This window comes from Nerophis lumbriciformis, linkage group LG16 (genome assembly GCF_033978685.3).
Source record: "Nerophis lumbriciformis linkage group LG16, RoL_Nlum_v2.1, whole genome shotgun sequence".
In the NCBI taxonomy this organism is placed as follows: domain Eukaryota; kingdom Metazoa; phylum Chordata; class Actinopteri; order Syngnathiformes; family Syngnathidae; genus Nerophis; species Nerophis lumbriciformis.
In genome coordinates, this window is record NC_084563.2 from 38,597,930 (window position 1) to 38,622,220 (window position 24,291).

The 24,291-nt window shown below is 40.3% G+C and overlaps 1 protein-coding gene across 1 annotated transcript in view; it reads right to left on the minus strand.

The window, feature by feature from the left end:
• Nucleotides 1-24,291, minus strand: part of scrn2 (secernin 2) — a 55,071-nt gene that overhangs the window by 17,177 nt on the left and 13,603 nt on the right. The window contains exons 3-6 of the mRNA XM_061977135.1: nucleotides 19,795-19,976; nucleotides 12,014-12,213; nucleotides 9,348-9,563; nucleotides 8,434-8,599 (exon numbers count right to left, since the gene is read on the minus strand). Of these exons, the coding sequence (XP_061833119.1) occupies nucleotides 8,434-8,599; nucleotides 9,348-9,563; nucleotides 12,014-12,213; nucleotides 19,795-19,976 (764 nt within the window). The remainder of the gene's footprint in view (nucleotides 1-8,433; nucleotides 8,600-9,347; nucleotides 9,564-12,013; nucleotides 12,214-19,794; nucleotides 19,977-24,291) is intronic.

Here is a 24,291-nt window from a genome sequence, read left to right on the forward strand (position 1 = left end):
ACATTCCAGGTTGACAGTCTTAGCAATGGCGGTTTTATTCTTTTTCTTGTTTTGCCCGGTGCAAGAATTACAGTCTGCTCCTCGGATTTTGTCCTAAGCTCCAATCACCCATTGCAGACATCCTGTGTCATCCAAGCTCACGCCACTACGCTCTAGACCAGGGGTGTCCAAACTACGGCCCCCCAGCTTCTTCAATTTGAACCCGCTAGACGGCAATTTGGCCGGAACGAAATAGTTAGCGGCCTGATAGCTGCCATTTCGTCGCCATCTGGAGGTCAACGTAAGTAACTCAAGTAAGTAGCCATTAATTGTACATCAATGTGAACATGTGCACAGCATTTTACATATATGACCCAATTCAAACAACATTCCCTAGTCATGGTGCAGAAAAAAAATTAAACCAGCACAAATATTCAACAAAAATATTATGTAACAGGCAGCACGGTGGCACAGGTGTTAGTGCATGTGCCTCACAATACGAAGGTCCTGAGTAGTCCTGTGTGGAGTTTGCATGTTCTCCCCATGACTGCGTCGGTTCCCTCCGGGTACTCCGGCTTCCTCCCACCGCCAAAACATGCACCTGGGGATAGGTTGATTGGCAACACTAAATTGGCCCTAGTGTGTGAATGTTGTCTGTCTATCTGTGTTGGCCCTGCGATGAGGTGGCGACTTGTCCAGGGTGTACCCCGCCTTCCGCCCGAATGTAGCTGAGATAGGCTCCAGCACCCCCCGCGACCCAATAAGGGACAAGCGGTAGAAAATGGATGGATGGAATATTGTATAACATACATATCCATAACACATCCTGCTCATTGAACTTTGTGGATATCATAAAAAAAACGTCCAATCAGAATAAAAAAAAAAAAAATCTAAATTACACCCATTTAAATCAATTACAAAGGATGATGGGAAAATGCAAAACACTCTCTCCACACGTATCCATGTTTGGCGCATTTAGCTGCTTGATATTTCTGATTGATTAAAATGTTATGATCCGTTGCCCAGATCATGTTTTGTTCTGTTAGTTTGACTACCTCAGTTCTGTTTTCAGCACCCCTGGGTTTGTGTTTTAGTTGCCATGACTTAAGATTAGTTTCACCTGCCTCTGATTAGTGTTCGGGACGCTCACCTGCTCCTGGGCACTAATCAGAGAGCTATGTATTCCTGTTTTTCGCCACAATCAGCCTGGCTTCCTTAACGACGTCTATTTTTTTATCCTTGATTCCTGTTTGTATACTAAGCTTCCACGCTAGCCTCTTCCTTAGCTTTGCCTCCCGTGCTATCGGCACGCTTGTTTTGTTTTTCTGCATTTCCTGCATGATTCATGCGAATAAATCATTGTCTCACCTGCACGTTGCCTCTGGAGTTTCCTGCTGCATCTTGGGAGAACGATCCGCGCATCATAACCATGCGACCACGTCGTTACATAAAAAACTTTAAGGATGTTGTCAAAAAACAAAACAAGGTAGAGGTCGAATTTTCACATGCTCTTAATAACCAATTATAGTAATTATTAATTATATATCCATTATATAATATACATATAGTTACTTTGCAAGAAGTCGGCTTTCGGACACATTTTTTAAGTCAAAAAGTTTGGACACCCCTGCTCTAGACTTATCACTCATAACTGATGTCTCCCATGTTTCTGTTGCTGGGGCAGTGGCACTGGAGTAAATGAAATGGGTTGTACTTGTATAGCGCTTTTCTACCTTTTTAAGGAACTCAAAGCGCTTTGACACTATTTCCATATTCACCCATTCACACACACATTCACACACTGATGGCGGGAGCTGCCATGCAAGGCGCTAACCAGGACCCATCAGGAGCAAGGGTGAAGTGTCTTGCTCAAGGACACAACGGACGTGACTAGGATGGTACAAGGTGGGGATTGAACCAGTAACCCTCAGATTGCTGGCACGGCCACTCTCCCCCCAACTTCGCCACGCTGTCCCCTCCAGGTGTCCTCTCCAGAGCGCAAGCCTGGGCGAAGTACAAACCCTGTTTCCATATCAGTTGGTAAATTGTGTTAGATGTAAACATAAACGGAATACAATGATTTGCAAATCCTTTTCAACCCATATTCAATTGAATGCACTACAAAGACAAGATATTTGATGTTCAAACTCATAAACTTTATTTTTTTTTTGCAAATAATAATTAACTTAGAATTTCATGGCTGCAACACGTGCTGAAGTAGTTGGGAAAGGGCATGTTCACCACTGTGTTACATCACCTTTTCTTTTAACAACACTCAATAAACGATTGGGAACTGAGGAAACCAATTGTTGAAGCTTTGAAAGTGGAATTCTTTCCCATTCTTGTTTTATGTAGAGCTTCAGTCGTTCAACAGTCCGGGGTCTGCGCTGTCGTATTTTACGCTTCATAATGCGCCACACATTTTTGATGGGAGACAGGTCTGGACTGCAGGCGGGCCAGGAAAGTACCTGCACTCTTTTTTTTACGAAGCCACACTGTTGTTACACGTGCTGAATGTGGCTTGGCATTGTCTTGCTGAAATAAGCAGGGGCGTCCATGAAAAAGACGGCGCTTAGATGGCAGCATATGTTGTTCCAAAACCTGTATAAACCTTTCAGCATTAATGGTGCCTTCACATATGTGTAAGTTACCCATGTCTTGGGCACTAATGCACCCCCATACCATCACAGATGCTGGCTTTTGAACTTTGCGTCGATAACAGTCTGGATGGTTCGCTTCCCCTTTGGTCAGCATGACACGATGTCGAATATTTCCAAAAACAATTTGAAATGTGGACTCGTCAGACCACAGAACACTTTTCCACTTTGCGGCGTTTCTGGATGTTGTTGATAAATGGCTTTCGCTTTGCATAGTAGAGCTTTAACTTGCACTTACAGATGTAGCGACGAACTGTATTTAGTGACAGAGGTTTTCTGAAGTGTTCCTGAGCCTATGCGGTAATATCCTTTAGAGATTGATGTCGGTTTTTGATACAGTGCCGTCTGAGGGATCGAAGGTCACAGTCATTCAATGTTGGTTTCCGGCCATGCCGCTTACGTGGACTGATTTCTCCAGTTTCTCTGAACATTTTGATGATATTATGGACCATAGATGTTGAAATCCCTAAATTTCTTGCAATTGCACTTTGAGAAACGTTGTTCTTAAACTGTTTGACTATTTGCTCACGCAGTTGTGGACAAAGGGGTGTACCTCGCCCCATCCTTTCTTGTGAAAGACTGAGCATTTTTTGGGAAGCTGTTTTTATACCCAATCATGGCACCCACCTGTTCCCAATTAGCCTGCACAACTTTGTGGGACGTTCCAAATAAGTGTTCGATGAGCATTCCTCAACTTTATCAGTATTTATTGCCACCTTTCCCAACTTCTTTGTCACATGTTGCTGGCATCAAATTCTAAAGTTAATGATTATTTGCAAAAGAAAAAATGTTTATCAGTTTGAACATCAAATATGTTGTCTTTGTAGCATATTCAACTAAATATGGGTTGAAAATGATTTGCAAATCATTGTATTCCATTTATATTTACATCTAACACAATTTCCCAACTCATATGGAAACGGGGTTTGTATATGAAGACCCCCCTTTCAACCTCGCTGATGTTGTCCAAAGGAATGCGGAGCAATATATTTGGCACCAGGTTGGCTGTAGGAGTTTCCGGAGTCAGTTTGCGCTACACACGAGTCCGCCTTTGGGGCTCCGCTCCGTCTTTGGGGGTACAAATTCGGACTTTTCCTTCTCCTAGATGGACTGCCTTCGCATTGGCTAAGGAGCTCTATCTACCCGTGATCAAATATCCCGCCAGGTACTCGGTCGCCCCCGCAGCAGGTTCAGTGAGAACAGGGAGTACCATGAGAAGGTACTGCTGCGGAGACGTTTGTATGGGATAGGCTTATGCAAGCTTCATAACAGGAACCCAAAACCGGAAAGGAGGAGTTTTGTGTTGCGCATCCATTTTCCTTTTTGGTAAGTGGGACGTCCGACCCTAATCTTACCAGTCCTATTAAATATCCATCCATCCATCCATCCATTTTTTTACCACTTTTCGTGTTAATAACATTTAAAATAGTAGTAATAAAATAATAAATAATAAAATAAAATAATATTAATGTATGGTATTCATGCTCATTCACAGACCTTTCACATAATATTTCATATCAAAAATATAATATAAATCAATACAAAATAATTAGCATGTTAGGTGGGTGTGCATTTTGTAACAATAAGAATTGTAATTCATGTTTATGTTGCACATGGACCTGTTTGAGTGACGGACTACAAGTCAGTGTTGACAGCCACCAAGGTACAGTATATGTCTCTGTGTCGTGTGTGGGTTATATAAATAAAAAGACCCAGTGACTATTTAAAATGTTCACTTTTTTGACTGGATTAATATTGGCCTGTGGATTACTGGATCGCGTTGAGGACGGTCGGGTTGAGGAAGAGCGGTTGTGAGTTGGCGTTCACTTCAAACTGACACTAACTCTTATTAGCGTGCGTGACTTTGGGAACTAGGAGGAAATATTGTGTTACAAACTTTTGTGTGGTGTTGCTTTTTTATGTGTGATCATTCCAAGCTGATTATCATCTACACGTGCGTAGCAGCGGCACTTGAACTGAATGTAAAAGCGTGTCATAATGACAATGTTCAGTTCAATTAAAAAAAATACCGATAGCAGTATCATTAGTCCAGAATCTTAACGGTCTTCCTGGGCCAACCCAATTATGAACCCGTACCAAAAAATACCAGTACAAGGTAGGGATGTCCCGATCCAGGTTTTTGCACTTCTGATCCGATACCGATATTGTTTTTGCATTTCCGATCCGATACCGATACTGACCGATACCGATACTGGCCTATCCGAGCATGTATTAAAGTTTAAAGTTATTTAGCCTACTTAGTTGTCAGAATCATGTTGAAAAGGTTTTTAGTACTCTTGATAACAACTAGCCAGCTGAATTAGGGGAGTTTGAATAATACACAATGGTTGGTAACAAGAAACTCACCTGTTTATTTAAGGATAAACACAAAATAGACAAAATTATACATGACAAACAGAAATGGCATCATTGAACTAGGGCTGGGCGATATGGCCTTTTTTTAATATTGCGATATTTTAAGGCCATATTGCGATACACCATATATATCTCCATATTTTGCCTCAGCCTTGAATGAACACTTGATGCATATAATCACAGCAGTATGATGATTCTATGTGTTTTGATTGATTGAGACTTTTATTAGTAGGTTGCACAGTGAAGTACATATTCCGTACAATTGACCACTAAATGGTAACACCCCAATAAGTTTTTCAACTTGTTTAAGTCGGGGTCCACTTAAATTGATTCATGATACAGATATATACTATCAGATATATACTATCATCATAATACAGTCATCACACAAGATAATCACATTGAATTATTTACATTACTTATAATCCAGGGTGTGGAGGGGGGCGCCGGATGTAAGTGTCAAAAAGACAGCCAAAAGAGTTTGATATGAGAATAAATCTAAAGTTAAAATATAGGGTAGAAATGCACCCATTTGCAGGAAATGTAGTCTTGATTTTCAAAATTTTCTTTCAAGGCTTGCATGTCTAGATTAAAACATTGTTCTTCATACTGCATTAATATATGCTACTTTTAAACTTTCATGCAGAGATTTTTTTTAAATGTCTCAAAAAAAAATTCAGTGTTGACAGCTAGATTTTTGTGGACATGTTCCATAAATATTGATGTTAAAGATTTATTTTTTTGTGAATAAATGTTTGGAATTAAGTTCATGAATCCAGATGGATCTCTATTACAATCCCCAAAGAGGGCACTTTAAGTTGATGATTATTTCTATGTGTAGACATTTTTATTTATAATTGAATCACTTGTTTATTTTTCAACAAGTTTTTAGTTATTTTTATATCTTTTTTTCCCAAATAGTTAAAGAAAGACCACAACAAATGAGCAATATTTTACACTGTTATACAATTTAATAAATCAGAAACTGATGACATAGTGCTGTATTTTACTTCAATCAATCAATCAATCTTTATTTATATAGCCCTAAATCACAAGTGTCTCAAAGGGCTGCACAAGCCACAACGACATCCTCGGTACAAAGCCCACATACGGGCAAGGAAAAACTCACCCCAGTGGGACGTCGATGTGAATGACTATGAGAAACCTTGGAGAGGACCGCATATGTGGGTAACCCCCCCCCCCCCTCTAGGGGAGACCGAAAGCAATGGATGTCGAGTGGGTCTGACATAATATTGTGAGAGTCCAGTCCATAGTGGATCCAACATAATAGTAAGAGTCTTCTTTATCTCTTTTTTTCAACCAAAATTGCTTTGTTCTGATTAGGGGGTACTTGAATTAAAAAAATGTTCACAGGGGGAACATCACTGAAAAAAGGTTGAGAACCACTGCCTTAGAGGGAGCGTTGCTCGCACGGCTGCGCTAGCATCACAGCTAACGTTAGCCATGCTGCTACCTCTCTGCTCGGGGAGGACGTATATGTATGTGACGTGTGACGTGACAGTATGTGACGTATGTCGTGACAGTATGTGACGTGTGTAAGAAGGTGCGCTTTCTGTCTGTGAGAGGGAGACACAGAAAAGAGTGAGAAGAGCCTGTCGTGTACTGCCAGCAGCTAAAAGCAACTGCGTCAGAATCCACAGACGTGTGGATGTGTTGAAGGTGTGCTGGAAAATGCGGAACGGAAATTACGGAGCAGCAGAAAAGTGGAATGTATTATTTAAATCGGTGCGTTGAAAAACACGGACCGGAGTTTTTTTTAAAACTGGATCTGGATCGGCATTTTCCCATGCCTTGCCGATACGCAATTTTTGGCAAATATCGGCAGCCGATCCGATCCAAATATCAGATCGGGACAACCCTAGTACAAGGTATACATCTCTACTACTAGTCTGCACCATACTGAAGCAGAACGAGTCAGTAAGGACGTTAAAATAATTTCCAAACGGTGGGCATTTATTCATGAAAATATGGAGAAGCTGCTGATGGTATGTTTGATGGCGAAGCAGCTGGAAGGTCCACTCTCCAAGGTAAATACTGTACAAATATTTGTTACATTACTTCATACAACTATTGTAGTTGTTTGTACTATGTTTTGGGGGGGGGGGGGGGGGACAAATTAAATTAATTTTAATTTATTTCAATGGGCGACATTGATTTGAGATGAGAGTGTTGTGACTTAAGAGCTAATTCACAGAACCAATTAAGAATCAATTAACCAAATAATCAGAACCAGAGCCTATTAACCAAGTTGAGGTTCTACCGTGGTCATTTTACACAGAAAATAACCAAGATTTTCTTTTAACAAGCTTTGTTTTCTTTCCAAGAATTCAAGTAAATAACTAGAATTTGAAAGAAATAAGCATTTCACAAAACAATTTTTTTGTTTTTTGTAAAACAGTACATTTCATGAATCTTTGGGTGCTGGTCCAATATATTTGTGAAGCAATGTAAGTCAACATACGCGTGCCATGCATACTTGCCAACCCTCCCAGATTTTCCGGGAGACTCCCGAAATTCAGCGCCTCTCCCGAAAACCTCCCGGGACAAATTTTCTCCCGAAAATCTCCCGAAATTCAGGCGGACCCGAGTGACGTGTCGACAGCCTGTTTTCACGTCCGCTTTCCCACAATATAAACAGTGTGCCTGCCCAATCACGTTATAACTGTAGAATGATCGAGGGCGAGTTCTTGGTTTCTTATGTGGGTTTATTGTTAGGCAGTTTCATTAACGTCCTCCCAGCGTGGCAACAACACACAACTACAGCAGTCATGTTTTCGTCTACCGTAAAGCAGTTCGTCTGCCGTAAAAGGCAATGTTGTGACACTCTTAAACAGGACAATACTGCCATCTACTGTACATGCATATGTGACTATAACATCTACGGCTTTTAGAGAATGCAGTGCACAACTGCGCACACAACAAGGAGACGAAGCAGTATGCATCATCAGAGAGGGTGTTCAGCATGGTTAGAAAAATAGTGACAGAGAATAGAACAAGGATGGACATTTCAACCCTTAACTCAACAATGAGTGTTATGTGTGTGTATATGTGTAAATAAATGAACACTGAAATTCAAGTATTTCTCTTGTATATGTATATATATATAGCTAGAATTCACTGAAAGTCAAGTATTTCTTATATATATATATATATATGAAATACTTGACTTGGTTAATTCTAGCTGTAAATATACTCCTCCCCTCTTAACCACGCCCCCAACCACGCCCCCCAAACCACGCCCCCGCCCACCTCCCGAAATCGGAGGTCTCAAGGTTGGCATGTATGGTGCCATGCAATGCAATGGCAACTTTTTTTCACTTTACCTTCTGTGCAATGTTCCTATGTGGACTTCAAGTACAGTCTATGAAATAGAGCAATTTTTGGTGTGTTAGTGACAAACCTAGAAGGGTCTGGGGTAGCAGTGAAGAAGTGGATGCAGGGCAGGCTGGGATCTCTGGGTAGTATGGAGACCATGCTGCCTGTGGTGCAGAAACCTTCAGAGTCCATGCAGATGCCGCTGGGCTTGTCTCTTAGAATTGAAATCATCACCTCTGCTGTCATGGTACCTGGACAATACAGGACAGACATGGTCGTTGCTGCAAGATGATAATGGTATGTATGTTTGCAGCTACACTGCAAAAAGTCAGTGTTCAAAAACAAGAAAAAACAAAACAAAAATTAGTTTTTTTTAATTTGAACTAAGCAAAATTATCTGCCAATAGAACAAGAAAATTTGGCTTGTCAAGACTTTCCAAAACAAGTAAAATTAGCTAACCTCAATGAACCCAAAAATACCTTAAAATACGAATATTCTCACTAATAACAAGTTTACTTTTCTTGGTAAAAAAAAAAAAAAAAGAGACCTTTTTGCTCAATATGTTGAAAAATATTCTTAAATGAAGCAAATGCTAGTGCCATTATCTTGACATAATGATATGCGCTCGGCATCATGATTTTTTTTTTCATGCTTGAAGTAAGGAATTATAACTTTAAAAAAGTAGTTTTATACTTGTGAGTGTTAATGACACAGCTTTGCAACAGTTGATATTCTAGTTGCAAGCATTTTTTACTCAATATAGGTCATAAAATCTCAGCAACAAGCTGCAATATCTTACTGAGATACTTTAGGACCAAAACCCTTAAAACAAGTCAAACACTCTAACATAAAATCTGCTTAGTGAGAAGAATTATCTTATCAGACAGAAAATAAGCAAATATCACCCTTATTTGAGATATTTAATCTTACTTAGATTTCAGTTTTTGCAGTGTACTGTGGAGACAATCTATCCAAATACAGCAACCTAGCAACCTCACCATCATGTTTCTGCAGGAGCTGTGTGCCCCCCTTGTAGCGCAGTTTGGCCAGCTCCATCCTGGCAGGGGGCTTTTCAGGTCTGAACACTTGAGAGAAGTTAAACTCCACCTCACCGTCCCACCAGCCTTGAATCTGGGCCACGCTCCGCAGCTCCGGATGCTCAGCTGAGATCTCAGTGCCAATGGTCAACTGATTGGAGATGTTCTTGACGCCCTCTAAGAAGAGAAAGGGGCTTTTAGTTTTACAACAGGATGTCTGCACCTACATTTTTGACTTTATTAAATTATGTAAAACCAACTTTTCTTCCATATTGGTACTTGTTTTCGTGTATTTCAGATCTGCATAAGTCCCGAAAATTAGAAATCAAACCATGGAGGCATGGTGGAGATATTTATAAATCAATCTTGCATCACTTTATATTCCCTGCAAACGAGCTGTTTGGTATTTGCCCTCTTTGTGACGTTTTTCTCATTATTGACGTTAGCGAATATCTCCAGACATGGTAAAGTTTTACCTGAAGATCTTTGCTTGAGTCTGCAATTGGAGTCCGACAATGTAGTGAAGTGAATAAATTAACTCATATTATGTTTTGCATTTGGTGAATGTTTATATACATCTTGGAGAAAGAAAACCACCAAGTTGAATTAAAGAGTGTAATGTCATTTTTGCTCATCAGTTCTCGACGTGTAAGGGCTATGTCAGTGCCGAAGGAAAATGCCTGCTGTTTCCATATGTTTACTTATTCGTGGAAGCCTCTCACAAATGCGGATTTGCCGCTTCCGGTTCGCCCTCGCTAATAAACAAATGATAATGGAAGTGTGCCAGTGCATCATAACTGTAGGTGTAACGTACCTCTGCTTCACAACACACCTCATATGTGCCTGGTATGTCAAAGAATAAGATGTAGCAGAAATGTATGTAAAACAAGTGTATCTTGTGTCACGCATGAATTCACTTATTAAATACAAGCAGTCACTAAAATGTTCGCCGTGCAAATAAAAATGTAGATCCGCCACCACAAGACCAGGTAATGTGTGTGTTATCACAGCATGAAGAAAACCTCCTTGAAGTGCAACCCAAACTTTATCACTTCCATAGGAGCTGACAAAACACAGATTGGAGACACTCATCTGTCGTTTGGCAACACTTTGAACACCACTGCTTTACTTATTTCATCAGGAAGGCAAAGTGTGGCTTCGGAGACATTGCTGAACTCAGCTCTGGCACATTGTAGAAATACAATAAACCAAAAAAAAACAGCTAAAAAGTCATTACATAATGAGAAAAAGACTAAAAGTGTCAACTACTGAAATTCTGATATCGTGAAAACCCTATTACATTGTTACTTTTTTGTTATTTTGTACTTGTAATTACAAACCCCGTTTCCATATGGGCACTAATACACCCCCATACCATCACAGATGCTGGCTTTTCAACTTTGCGCCTATAACAATCCGGATGGTTCTTTTCCTCTTTGGTCCGGAGGACATGACGTCCACAGTTTCCAAAAACAATTTGAAATGTGGACTCGTCCGACCACAGAACACTTTTCCACTTTGTATCAGTCCATCTTAAATGAGCTCAGGCCCAGCGAAGCCGACGGCGTTTCTGGGTGTTGTTGATAAACGGTTTTCGCCTTGCATAGGAGAGTTTTAACTTGCACTTACAGATGTAGCGACAACTGTAGTTACTGACAGTGGGTTTCTGAAGTGTTCCTGAGCCCATGTGGTGATATCCTTTACACACTGATGTCGCTTGTTGATGCAGTACAGCCTGAGAGATCGAAGGTCACGGGCTTAGCTGCTTACGTGCAGTGATTTCTCCAGATTCTCTGAACCCTTTGATGATATTACGGACCGTAGATGGTGAAATCCCTAAATTCCTTGCAATAGTTGGTTGAGAAAGGTTTTTCTTAAACTGTTCAACAATTTGCTCACGCATTTGTTGACAAAGTGGTGACCCTCGCCCCATCCTTGTTTGTGAATGACTGAGCATTTCATGGAATCTACTTTTATACCCAATCATGGCACCCACCTGTTCCCAATTTGCCTGTTCACCTGAGGGATGTTCCAAATAAGTGTTTGATGAGCATTCCTCAACTTTATCAGCATTTATTGCCACCTTTCCCAACTTCTTTGTCACGAGTTGCTGGCATCAAATTCTAAAGTTAATGATTATTTGCAAAAAAAATTATGTTTATCAGTTTGAACATCAAATATGTTGTCATTGTAGCATATTCAACTGAATATGGGTTGAAAATGATTTGCAAATCATTGTATTCCGTTTATATTTACATCTAACACAATTTCCCAACTCATATGGAAACGAGGTTTGTAATATATAATTATTAAATAATTGTGTGGTTAAACCTAATAAGGGAATTATGTATTTACTTTCATACTATTATTTTGTTGCATTTAATGATTAAAACATTTCCATTTTCATACAATATTTTTCCTATATTATCATAATAAACTAACTAGAGGAAAATGCACAACATTTTTCAATGATCATGACATTTCAAGTCAAAAGTATCGGAACAATACCAAATTCCATAGTACAGTTGTACTAAAAATTATTTATTGTATAGAAAATGTACTGGTACTTCTTGATATTTCAGCATGTCCATCTGACAGATACTTCATCCTGCAATCTAATTCCTCACCTGAGATTTTCTGGGCGACCCACAGTCTTCCAGCAGTTTCCAGCACCCAGGCCTCTTTCCGGTCCACCAGAAGGAAGGTGTTGTGGTAGCTAAAGGGTTCTGGATCCTCCCTGCACGGACCTCCTTGACCATGCTGCTCCAGCAAGTCAGTGATGACAGTGAGCGCCGCCCAGGCACTACCGCCACGCTCTAGTCCCAGCCTGAAGTGCCAAAATTATATTTGTTATTTGCTTTATTTGTGCGGTTTGCCACAAAAAAGATTAGACGCTACCTGTCGGTGTTCACTTTCCCTCATAAACACATCATATTGAGACTGTCTGTCTGTGATTGGAGCTTCTTGTTCCTACTCTGTACAGTATGTGGCTGTATATACTGTACCTGGGCAGAGTCGTGTATAAGGAGAGTATGGCCAACTCCTTTTTCAGGCCATCTCCTCAATGATTGGTCAAAAGGCACTCACGTGACTACAGGGCCCCATGACAGCTACGAGCTCTAAACTGATCCTATGTGTTTGCTGCTGGAGGCTGCTCCAACCGCGAGAACTGTGGAAAGCTTTTACATCGCTTTTCCTATAACCCGAAATGAAGACAAGTATGGGAAGTGAAGGTTTGCCATCAACCCTGGAGAGCCACCGATTACAGCGTCTTGTGCGAGGTAAACATATGACACGATGTCTGCGATTTGTTCTTGAGCAAACACACAAATGCACAAATTAAAGAGATGGTTTGACAAAAACAGACTATCTTTTAATCTCAGTAAAACTAAAATGATGCATTTCGGTAGCAGCAGAAGAGAAAGTCAAACACAAATACAAATAGGTGGACATTGAAAAAGTTAAATAAACCAAATTTTGGGTGTACTAATAGACGAGAAAGTGAACTGAAAATCTAATAAAAATTATATAACATAAAGTGGCAAGAAATACGTCAATGAATAAAACATTATACAGTCATACTTGCCAACCCTCACGGATTTTCCGGGAGACTCCCGAAATTCAGCGCCTCTCCCGAAAACCTCCCGGGACAAATTTTCTCCCGAAAATCTCCCGAAATTCAGGCGAACCTGGAGGCCACGCCCCCTCCAGCTCCATGTGGACTCTCCAGGTCCGCATGGAGCAATGTTGTTGTAATATATTGAGTTGGAGGCAATAACCAGGCGAAGTGATGAAGTACTTCTCTTTACTGTAGACTTCAGAACAGACTCACACACTTGACGTCAGGTGCGCAACACCACGTAAATCGTTGGCCAACCAAAAAGTAACCCCAGTACGCTATAGCCAACATTCACCAGGAGATGGCAACAGACAAACATAGATAACGCTATGACATTCCTCCCCTTTTAGAAATGTAGAAGATACTTAAAAGAAATAAACAACCCAACCAAAAAATGCAGCAGCTCAATTAAAAAACTGTACTTAAGCCACATTCTTTTTTTTTTTTAGTACTGAACTCTTAACCCTCATTTGTAAACAATAACATGCTTATTATACAAAAGGTATTTGTACACCTTTAACACAGATTTGTATACTGTCTTCAGAGATTCAGTTTTTTTGGTGGTACTCGAAACCTTTCTGGGTATCTGCGGATCACTGGTGGGGTTTTTGTTGTGGGTGATCTGGGTTCTGATGATGGCAACTCAGCAGCCCTTGAATCTGGTTCAATGATGAGACTAGTTTGTGTCTGACTCACTGATGGTCCTGGTGATGGAACTGAAACAGCACTGTCCAGTTGTACTGATGGCACATTTTCTGCAACTGGTGGAGACTAGATAACTGGCAGTCTCTCCATGTTTTCTCGCCATGGTAACATGTGATCTACATGCACTGTGTGCTGTCTCTGTCCCTCTTGATAGATAGATAGATTGATATATATAAGTATTTATTTTATATACATACATATATATATAAATATGTCTTAATAAGGTTATCCAAAAAATAGTGCTCGATACCGTAGTAGAGCGCAATATATGTATGTGTGGGAAAAAAAATCACAAGACTATTTCATCTCTACAGGCCTGTTTCATGAGGGGGGGTTCCCTCAATCATCAGGAGATTTTAATGGGAGCATTCACATACCATGGATTATATAGGGCACAGAGTGGGTGGGTACAGGCTGGTGTAGGGGCGTGGTGATTGGCTCATGTGTTACCTAGGAGGTGTTTCCGTCTGTGGCGGCATGCTGTTACAATTTTGCTGCGCTTGTTGAGGGATGACAGGTCTGGACGGTAAATAATAAACAGTTTTTCTTTCAAGCATAGGTTGCATCTTTTATTACCACTATTGTAAGGTGTGCTGGATGCAAGAATTTGCCATGTTATTGAATATTCAACATTATTGTCTTTGAGGTCCCAAATGTGTTTGCTGAGTTCTGTGGTATTCCGCAGGTTTTGGTTCCTGAAAGAAGCCTTGTGATTGTTCCATCTGGTTTTGAACTCTCCTTCAGTTAATCCTACATATGTGTCGGATGTGTTAATGTCCTTGCGTGTTACCTTAGATTGGTAGACAACTGATGTTTTTAAGCACCCCCCGTTGAGAGGGCAATCAGGTTTCTTTCGACAGTTGCAACCTTTGTTGGTTTTGGAGTCGCTCTGTCCGGGGGCCGACGGCTCATTTGCAATTGTTTTGTTGTGGTTTGAGATGATTTGTCGAATATTGTTCATACAGCTGTAGCTCAATTTAATGTTGTTCTTGTTGAATACTTTTCTTAGGGTGTTGTCTTTGGGAAAGTGTTTGTCAATCAGATTGAGGAATTTGTGTCCAATGTTAGTTGAGACGTTTTTGCTGTATGGGGTGTTGTACCAGATGATGTCGTTTCGTTTTCTGTTCTTTTTCGGTTGGTTTCCTGGCGTGGGTTCATAGGTGAGGGTGAAATTATATCCACTTTCATCAAGGGCTTTTTGGTACGGGGGGGTTGCTTGGTCAAATTCAGCTTTGCTAGATGATAGCATCGATAGCCTTTTATTAATTCCGGTAGGTATTCTTTTCGTGGTGGTGGGTGGGTGGTTGCTGTCATGGTGCACGTATTGGAGTGTTGTGTTGGGTTTCGTGAATGGTTGGTAGCTGTTATTTCTCAGGTTGAAAGTGACGTCAAGGAAGTTGACGGTTTGCTTGTTGGCTTCAATCGTGATCCGTAGGCCGTTCTCTTTGAAAATTTGGCATATATATATATATATATATATATATATATATATATATTGATTATCATAATTATCGTTTTACTAGATACCTGTTTATAATACATTTACAATTGTAAGGTGAATCAGCTAAGAACAAGTTAAACGCTACAAGAAATCTAAAGGTAAAATATAGTTTACAAATGTACCCAATTGTAGGAAATGTAGTCTTCATTTTCTAAATTTTATTTTTGGGTATGCGTGGCAGCACTTAATGCTGATAGAAATGTTCCTTTTTTCCCCATCAAAGGGCACTCACATTCCCTGGAATGTTTCCTGGACTAAAAAACTAACACACTTACAGCTGTATCAAGACCTAACTCTGATTAAAACCAAAATTTTAAAAATACTTTTGAAACTTTCTGGGCCTTGCTTCAGACACCCTGAGTTGTCTGCTTCATCTCCAGTGTTGTGGAAACCAGCTAATGGAAGAGCGAATTGTGGAAGACCTGCTGTGAATTACATAGACAACCTCATTGACATCAAATAAGCTATGGTGGACAGAGTGCATTGGAGAGAGCAATCATCTTTTTTTTTTTTTTTTTGTGTCCTGTCCAGCTTCTCAGGCAAATCATATAGTTGATGTAGATGCCCATGTCGGCTGTTCAGATTTACTTTACAAAAGAGAAGTGTAGGATACTTCTCTTGTTGCCTTATTTGTATTTGACTTTATTAAATGTATTTATATTATCATTTAGTGCAGCCGGGCCGGAGCAGGAGGGGATAGAAAGAGAAAAAAAAAGAAGACAGAGGGGGAAATTTGTGGGGACAAGAGGGGGATTAGACAGAGAGACAACAACAACAACAGCAAACAACAACAACAACAACAACGATAGAGCAACATCAGCAAATATGACATGTACAAATATGATGGTAAAAGTAATAGCAAATAAGCAGTTAGCGAAAAATAAAAAATAATACAGAAATGACAATGAGCATTATTACACTACAAATGGATCAATACAAATACCAATAGAAATAGCGCTATTGATAATGAACAATACCAATAATTTACCTTTATTATCAACAATACAGTTGTTTAAATGCAACAATACATATACGTAATGATAACTTGAGATACGAAAGAATGCAGAAAAATGGAGGGGGAGAAAGAGAAGCAACCTACATTAACCTTGTAGATTGTTATAGTCACAATAGGTTAAGCTTTGTCAGTGTGCCATGTGTTACACCCAGTTTACCCTAGGGCAACAACGTTAATATATGTTTGATGAAACGTGATTATGTGCATGAGTGTAAGTATGCATATGTACTTGTATATGTACAGAATGTGTATATGTGTTTGTACAATGAATGTATATGTACAGAATGTGTATATGTGTTTGTACAGTGAATGTATATGTACAGTATGTGTATGTGTATGTTTGTATATTGAATGTGCGTGTGGATGTACGAACATTAGGTAGGTAAATATGTACTGTATTTGTGTATGTATGTGGGAGCGTAGGTACCTATGTACGTATGTGAGCATATGTGAATTTGCATGTACAATACATTCGACTCCCAGAGTGCGTGGGAGCCAGAGCACGGCCCCATCACCCCCGAGAGCCCAACCCACAAACAGGAGGCGTGGTGCCCAGGGAACCAGGGACCACCGCCCCCACGCAGCCAAGCCGGCCAGCGACAGGAACCCCAGAGCCCGACCCACCGTACCGCCCACAAGGGCCAGCAGCAGGCTGCAGACAGACGCACCCGGCAGAGGACAGGGCACGAGAAAAGCAGGGGACAGCCAGACCCCAAGCCAGCGAGAGACCACACCCCACACGGGCAGAAAGGCGAGACGCCCCGCCCGAGGGACCCAGAGACTCCCCGCAACCGGACGGGAAGACCGCCCCCGCCCCACCGGCAACCGGGCCCCCACGAGCCCATCCCCCACCCCCGGAGAGCGCGGCGAGGCCAGCCCCCGGCCACCCCACCCAAATCGGCCGCCGCAGGACCACCCAGGCACAGGGCCAAGGGAACCACCCACCCCACCCGCAGGGACCCCAACGATGGAGATGGAACAACCAGCAACCGCCCCGCCGAGCCCCCCCCCTGAGAAAGGGGAAAAATTAATCATCTTTGGTTGAAGTGGGAACGCGGCCCAAGTAAAGTCAAGTAAGATTAAGTATTGTACTTATTACACAACAGCTGTTTGATTGTAACATGCATCTTAGTTGTAGTTTTTATTACCCAAAGCTGGAGGTGTTGAAATCACCATGAAAAATCGCTGATGGTCTTCATTAGCATGTATATGCAGGGCTCCAATTTAACCACGTCAACTGCGGCAAAAGCCGCGACCGCCCTCGTCATTTGCCTTAAGCCCTAAAAATTGACCAACATTTAAATAAATGATAAATGGGTTATACTTGTATAGCGCTTTTCTACCTTCAAGGTACTCAAAGCGCTTTGACAGTATTTCCACATTTACCCATTCACACACACATTCACACACTGATGGCGGGAGCTGCCATGCAAGGCGCTAACCAGCAGCCATCAGGAGCAAGGGGTGAAGTGTCTTGCCCAAGGACACAATGGACGTGACTAGGATGGTAGAAGGTGGGGATTGAACCCCAGTAACCAGCAACCTTCCGATTGTTGGCACGGCCACTCTACCAACTTCGCCACGCCGCAAGGACATGCTGTGACCGCCCTTGACTTTTTACTTTTTAAAGTAAAAAGTCAAAAACAGTATAATGATAATTTGCGATAAAATTCCTGACGGGTAGTAATACCGTCAAATGTTTTAATTACCTAAAAAACGTCATTTATTAATGCATTTTAGGCAACACAAAGTCAGACGCACGCGCACTAGCGTCCTTTGGCTTGAAAAACCTGGCGGACTAAGGACACAGACTTTGCTCGGCAGATTTCCCCTCGGAGTAAACAGAGCGAAGCGCTTGGTTTAATGTCATTTTTTACTCGCTTCACGGTGTGTGTTTAAGAGCGCACTGCTGTGTTTGGATGGAGACAGGTGTGGACACTATTGGAGACACTTGTCCCCACACTAAAAGTATACAGCGAAGGAGAAAACTATTTGATGTTTTGCAGCAGGCGATGTGTCATGGAACGTTGTCACAACTTGTTTATAAAGTTTACTTTGTTGATTGGGATGTTCATTCCTTTATTTAACTGCAAACTGTATCAGTGTTCAAATAACATCAATACTAGCTAAAATGTTTTGTCATCTCATCGAACTGAATGCAGGCTGTGAAGATTGTGTATTCGATGTGTATTCGTCACTCCTCTTTATTTTTGCTGGCCAAACTGTTGTACTGAACCAAGAGAAGAACAAAGCTTGTTTATTAGACTCCGTGTTTATCACCCAAACTGCTTTGTGTTTCATTCGGCGTGGCGAAGTTGGGAGAGTAGCCGTGCCAGCAATCTGAGGGTTACTGGTTCAATCCCCACCTTCTACCATCCTAGTCACGTCCGTTGTGTCCTTGAGCAAGACACTTCACCCTTGCTCCTGATGGGACTGGTTAGCGCCGTGCATGGTAGCTCCCGCCATCAGTGTGTGAATGTGTGTGTGTGAATGGGTGAATGTGGAAAATAGTGTCAAAGCGCTTTGAGTTCCTTAAAAAGGTAGAAAAGCGCTATACAAGTACGACCCATTTACCATTTACCATTTTAATACCAAAAAGTAAACACAAGGTTTTCATACATTACTTGTGTTTTTTAATGTCACAAAGGTGAAAAAAACTTTCATGTGACACAGCATTTTGTTAATGTGTTATTGTGTATAGTTAATTCCTATCTAACTTATTTCTGCTCAAACTCTTAATGGATCTGTCCCGATACAGCATCTACATGTATTGTACATATAAATATACATAACTTAAAAAAATAAATACAAAAATTAAAAAAAAGACCTCCCTTCATCAAAATGTAAAAATAGAGATAAAGGCATCATGAAATGACAAAAAGTTTATATTAATAATGAATTTAAAAAAAACAGTATAAATATATGCATGCTTTGGAGCCCCTGCCTTAAAAGAAAATAATGTTTGCCTTGGTGCCCTTCTAACTTGCCTTGGTGCCCTCCTTTAAGGCAAAACTTGCCTTGACCTTAAAAAGTAACAATTTGAGGCTTGTAAATGGCATATCCAATGCACATTAAATTAGCATCAAGCTAGCCCATATTGAAAAGTGGAGCCTTTCGGGAATTTTCTATCAGGCATACTTGTTGGCATGGAAAATTATAACATTGTTTGAGGCAGTCAGGCTGAGTGTGCTCTGAGTGCTTGTTTCCCTGCCAAGTGCCGAGTCTGGAACCGGATGTGCAACAAAAGGTATCTGATTTTACGTGAATCGGCATTTGGTAATAGCCAACATACAGTAATTGGTCGGTACCAATTAAAGTATCAAAATCGGCACTATTCCCTAAATCTAAAAGTGGTGGTTCAATTGTTGTATGAGAAACGCTGAGTTTGCACTATGTTTTTTTGTTTTTTTAATTGCAATGCAAATGGAAAACACTCTTGCCAATTCAGGAATAGTTTGGTAGAGTGACAATTTTTCAGTTCAACGGGTGCTGGTTCAATTCCACATACCACACTCAAAATGGTCTTGCACAAAATACTACCCTCTCTAGGTGTGTAACAGGAACTTACCTCAACAGATCCATGCCTAACAAAGCCTCTCCAGGGGCAACGTCCTCCCGAGTCCAGACCGCCTCATTCCCAATACACACTCCTTGGTCATTGGCTCCCATTTCAGCCCCCCACATCCACGCTGGTTTACTGAGGACGACAGCATGGGTATGCTCCACCTGAGGGATCTGGATGTAGGTACACTACGAATGAAAAAAAAGCGAAAGGGATTAGTCGTAGAATAATATGATAAACCCAATGCTAATACAGTCTTCTTTCGCATAGTGTGTGTATATATATATATATATATATCAGTGACGTGCGGTGAGGTTGATGGCTGGTGAGGCACTGACTTCATCACAGTCAGATTTACAAACATATGAACCCTAAAGAGTATCTTATTCACCATTTGATTGGCAGCAGTTAACGGGTTGTGTTTAAAAGCTCATACCAGCATTCTTCCCTGCTTGGCACTCAGCATCAAGGGTTGGAATTGGGGGTTAAATCACCAAAAATTATTCCCGGGCGCGGCGCCGCTGCTGCCCACTGCTCTCCTCACCTCCCAGGGGGTGAAGAAGAGGATGGGTCAAATGCAGAGGACAAATTTCACCACACCTAGTGTGTGTGACAATCATTGGTACTTTAACTAAACTTTAACTTTACACATACAAACTGTAGCACACAAAAAAGCACATTTAATTAAAAAAAACTTATTATGGTCTTACCTTTACTTATAAGTGCGGGAACAGTGGTGTTCGTGTTGGAGGAGTTGTGAATGAATGAAATATGAAATCCGTGCTGCAGTCTGCAGGTGTACCTAATGTTGTGTCCCTGCAGTCATTCACGGCTCCTCCGGCGCGAGCATTGTTGTTTTTGCACTTTTTGGCTTCTTGTTAAGTGACTTTTTTTGGGTGGATTCGGTCTTGCACGTGGAGGGTTTGGGTGTGGGCTTTGGTTTGAGTGGCGCTCCCGTCGGGGGGTGCACTCTGCGCGGGGGTGCATTAACCGGCACCAGGAGGCGGGATTACTGCGAGCCTCACACAGTGCGTCTTCGCAGCAGTTTTATGATTGCTCAGCACAAGAAATACGTTACACACATACAGTTGTTGACAAAACACACTGTACATTATATACCTCAGCTAACTAAACTATGGAAATGTATAATATAGTTCATATAGCAATACGGTCTCACTACACAGCAGACCAGCAGTTAGCCGAGTCCGCAATCCATGGTGAGGTACAACTGAGTGACGTGCCTCAACTGGCTGCTGATCACCGCACCGTCTCTTCTCAGTATTTGAACGGCAAATGTGAAAATTCAGCGATTTTGAATAAAAATAATCGAAAACTGGGGAAGTTAAATGGAAAATAACTTTATAGTATAATCACTGAATACATATAACAATTTAATTAATTTGTTTTCTTTTTACATTTTTTTTCTTTCCATGATGGCAGGTGAGGCCCCGCCTCACCTGCCTCTAGTGACCGCACGTCACTGATTTTATATATATATATATATATACATATATATATATATATATATATATATATATATATATATATATATATATATATATATATATATATACTGTATATATATATATATATATATATATACTGTATATATATATATATATATATATATATATATATATATATATATATATAATATAGTATATAATAATTTAAAATTCCTTCAGACTCGTTACTTAACATAAGTGGATGTCGACATTGAAACTTACTGTAAACTAACCATTGTGTTCACATTTAGTTTATCCAGATACAACAGGAGAATAGGTGATAGTAAAGAATGTCTATTTGTTGACATTGTTTTCCCCCATTTGTACATATTTTTTTATCAATAATTTTGTGTTCAAATATATTTTTTGTCTAATTTAACAGAGCTTCTGTAATTATTTGGTTGGATGTTTTGACTGCAATAACAACATAAAAAGCACCCGCAATCTTCCAATTGTAAAGCATTATTTTGAAAAAGTCCTGAATCAAGACGGTGATCTTGATCAGTCCCAAAATCTAATCAATTTTTCCATCAAAATCCGCCCATAAGTTTTTGAGTTACGTTGCTAGCAAACACATAAACCCCAGCAAATACAAACCCCGTTTCCATATGAGTTGGGAAATTGTGTTAGATGTAAATATAAACGGAATACAATGATTTGCAAATCCTTTTCAACCCATATTCAGTTGAATATGCTACAAAGACAACATATTTGATGTTCAAACTGATAAACATTTTTTTTTTGCAAATAATCATTAACTTTAGAATTTGATGCCAGCAACACATGACAAAGAAGTTGGGAAAGGTGGCAATAAATACTGATAAAGTTGAGGAATGCTCATCAAACACTTACTTGGAACATCCCACAGGTGAACAGGCAAATTGGGAACAGGTGGGTGCCATGATTGGGTATAAAAGTAGATTCCATGAAATGCTCAGTCATTCACAAACAAGGATGTGGCGAGGGTCACCACTTTGTCAACAAATGCGTGAGCAAATTGTTGAAGAGTTTAAGAAAAAACTTTCTCAACCAGCTATTGCAAGGAATTTAGGGATTTCACCATCTACGGTCCGTAATATCATCAAAGGGTTCAGAGAATTTAGAGAAATCACTGCACGTAAGCCGCTAAGCCCGTGACCTGCGATCTCTCAGGCTGTACTGCATCAACAAGCGACATCAGTGTGTAAAGGATATCACCACATGAGCTCAGGAACACTTCAGAAACCCACAGTCAGTAACTACAGTTGGTTGCTACATCTGTAAGTGCAAGTTAAAACTCTCCTATGCAAGGCGAAAACCGTTTATCAACAACAACCAGAAACGCCGTCGGCTTCGCTGGGTCTGAGCTCATCTAAGATGGACTGATACAAAGTGGAAAAGTTTTTCTGTGGTCTGACGAGTCCACATTTCAAATTGTTTTTGGAAACTGTGGACGTCGTGTCCTCCGGACCAAAGAGGAAAAGAACCATCCGGATTGTTATAGGCGTAAAGTTGAAAAGCCAGCATCTGTGATGGTATGAGGGTGTATTAGTGCCCAAGACATGGGTAACTTACACATCTGTGAAGGCGTCATTAATGCTGAAAGGTACATACAGGTTTTGGAGCAATATATGTTGCCATCCAAGCCATGGACGCCCCTGCTTATTTCAGCAAGACAATGCCAAGCCACGTGTTACATCAACGTGGCTTCATAGTAAAAGAGTGCGGGTACTAGACTGGCCTGCCTGTAGTCCAGACCTGTCTCCCATTGAAAATGTGTGGCGCATTATGAAGCCTAAAATACCACAACGGAGACCCCGGACTGTTGCACAACTTAAGCTGTACATCAAGCAAGAATGGGAAAAAATTCCACCTGAGAAGCTTAAAAAATGTGTCTCCTCAGTTCCCAAACGTTTACTGAGTGTTGTGAAAAGGAAAGGCCATGTAACACAGTGGTGAACATGCCCTTTCCCAACTACTTTGGCACGTGTTGCAGCCATGAAATTCTAAGTTAATTATTATTTGCAAAAAAAAAAAAAAAAAAGTTTATGAGTTTGAAGATCAAATATCTTGTCTTTGTAGTGCATTCAATTGAATATGAGTTGAAAAGGATTTGCAAAGCATTGTATTCCGTTTATATTTACATCTAACACAATTTCCCAACTCATATGGAAACGGGGTTTGTACATAACCTCCTGGCAGAGGTAAATAATGGAAGTATAAATGAAATTAGCATGTCCGTGTGTGTTTGTTTTGTTCGCCTGTCACTTCCAGACGAGCTGCTACAGGGTTCACTCTTTGCATCGGTCCGAAAAAGAGTAGGAAGATGCAGAGTTTTTTTAATCCTACCCCTTTTCATATCATAGCAGTTTTGTCCCATTTGTTGTGCTCTGTAACAGAACAGTGAATAAATAAATTGGTAAGTGAATTACAAAAGTATTATACAAATGGTAAGTAAACAAATGTTAAATACATAAAAAACCATTAGACATATAAACATATACAAATACATAAATAAATACATACTTAGTTCATGGTTCACCTAGGTGATGAATGAGATTATCTCCTTTTATATACATATATATTTTTAAAGGTTCAATATGTTTATCATAACTCTTCTTCTTTGTACTTTGTGAACACTTGTAGTTTGTTTGATTTCCTTCCTTACCCCATTCCATAATTTAATTTATACCAAAGGTCTTAAATGTTGTACGTGCATAGAAATGTTTTAAATTAGATTTTCCTTTTAAGGTTATATTTCTCCTTTTTTGTTGAGAAGAATTGTTGTACATTCTTGGGTAGCAGGTTATAGTTTGCGTTGTACACCATTTTAGCTGTTTGCAAATTAACCAAATCGTTGAATTTCAATCATTGTGATTTAATAAATAAAGTGTTTGTATGTTCTCTATATCCAACATGATGTATTATTCTAATTGATCTTTTTTGTAACACCGTTAGTGAATGAAGCGCATATTTGTAGTTGTTTCCCCATATTTCTACACAATAACTCAAATATGGT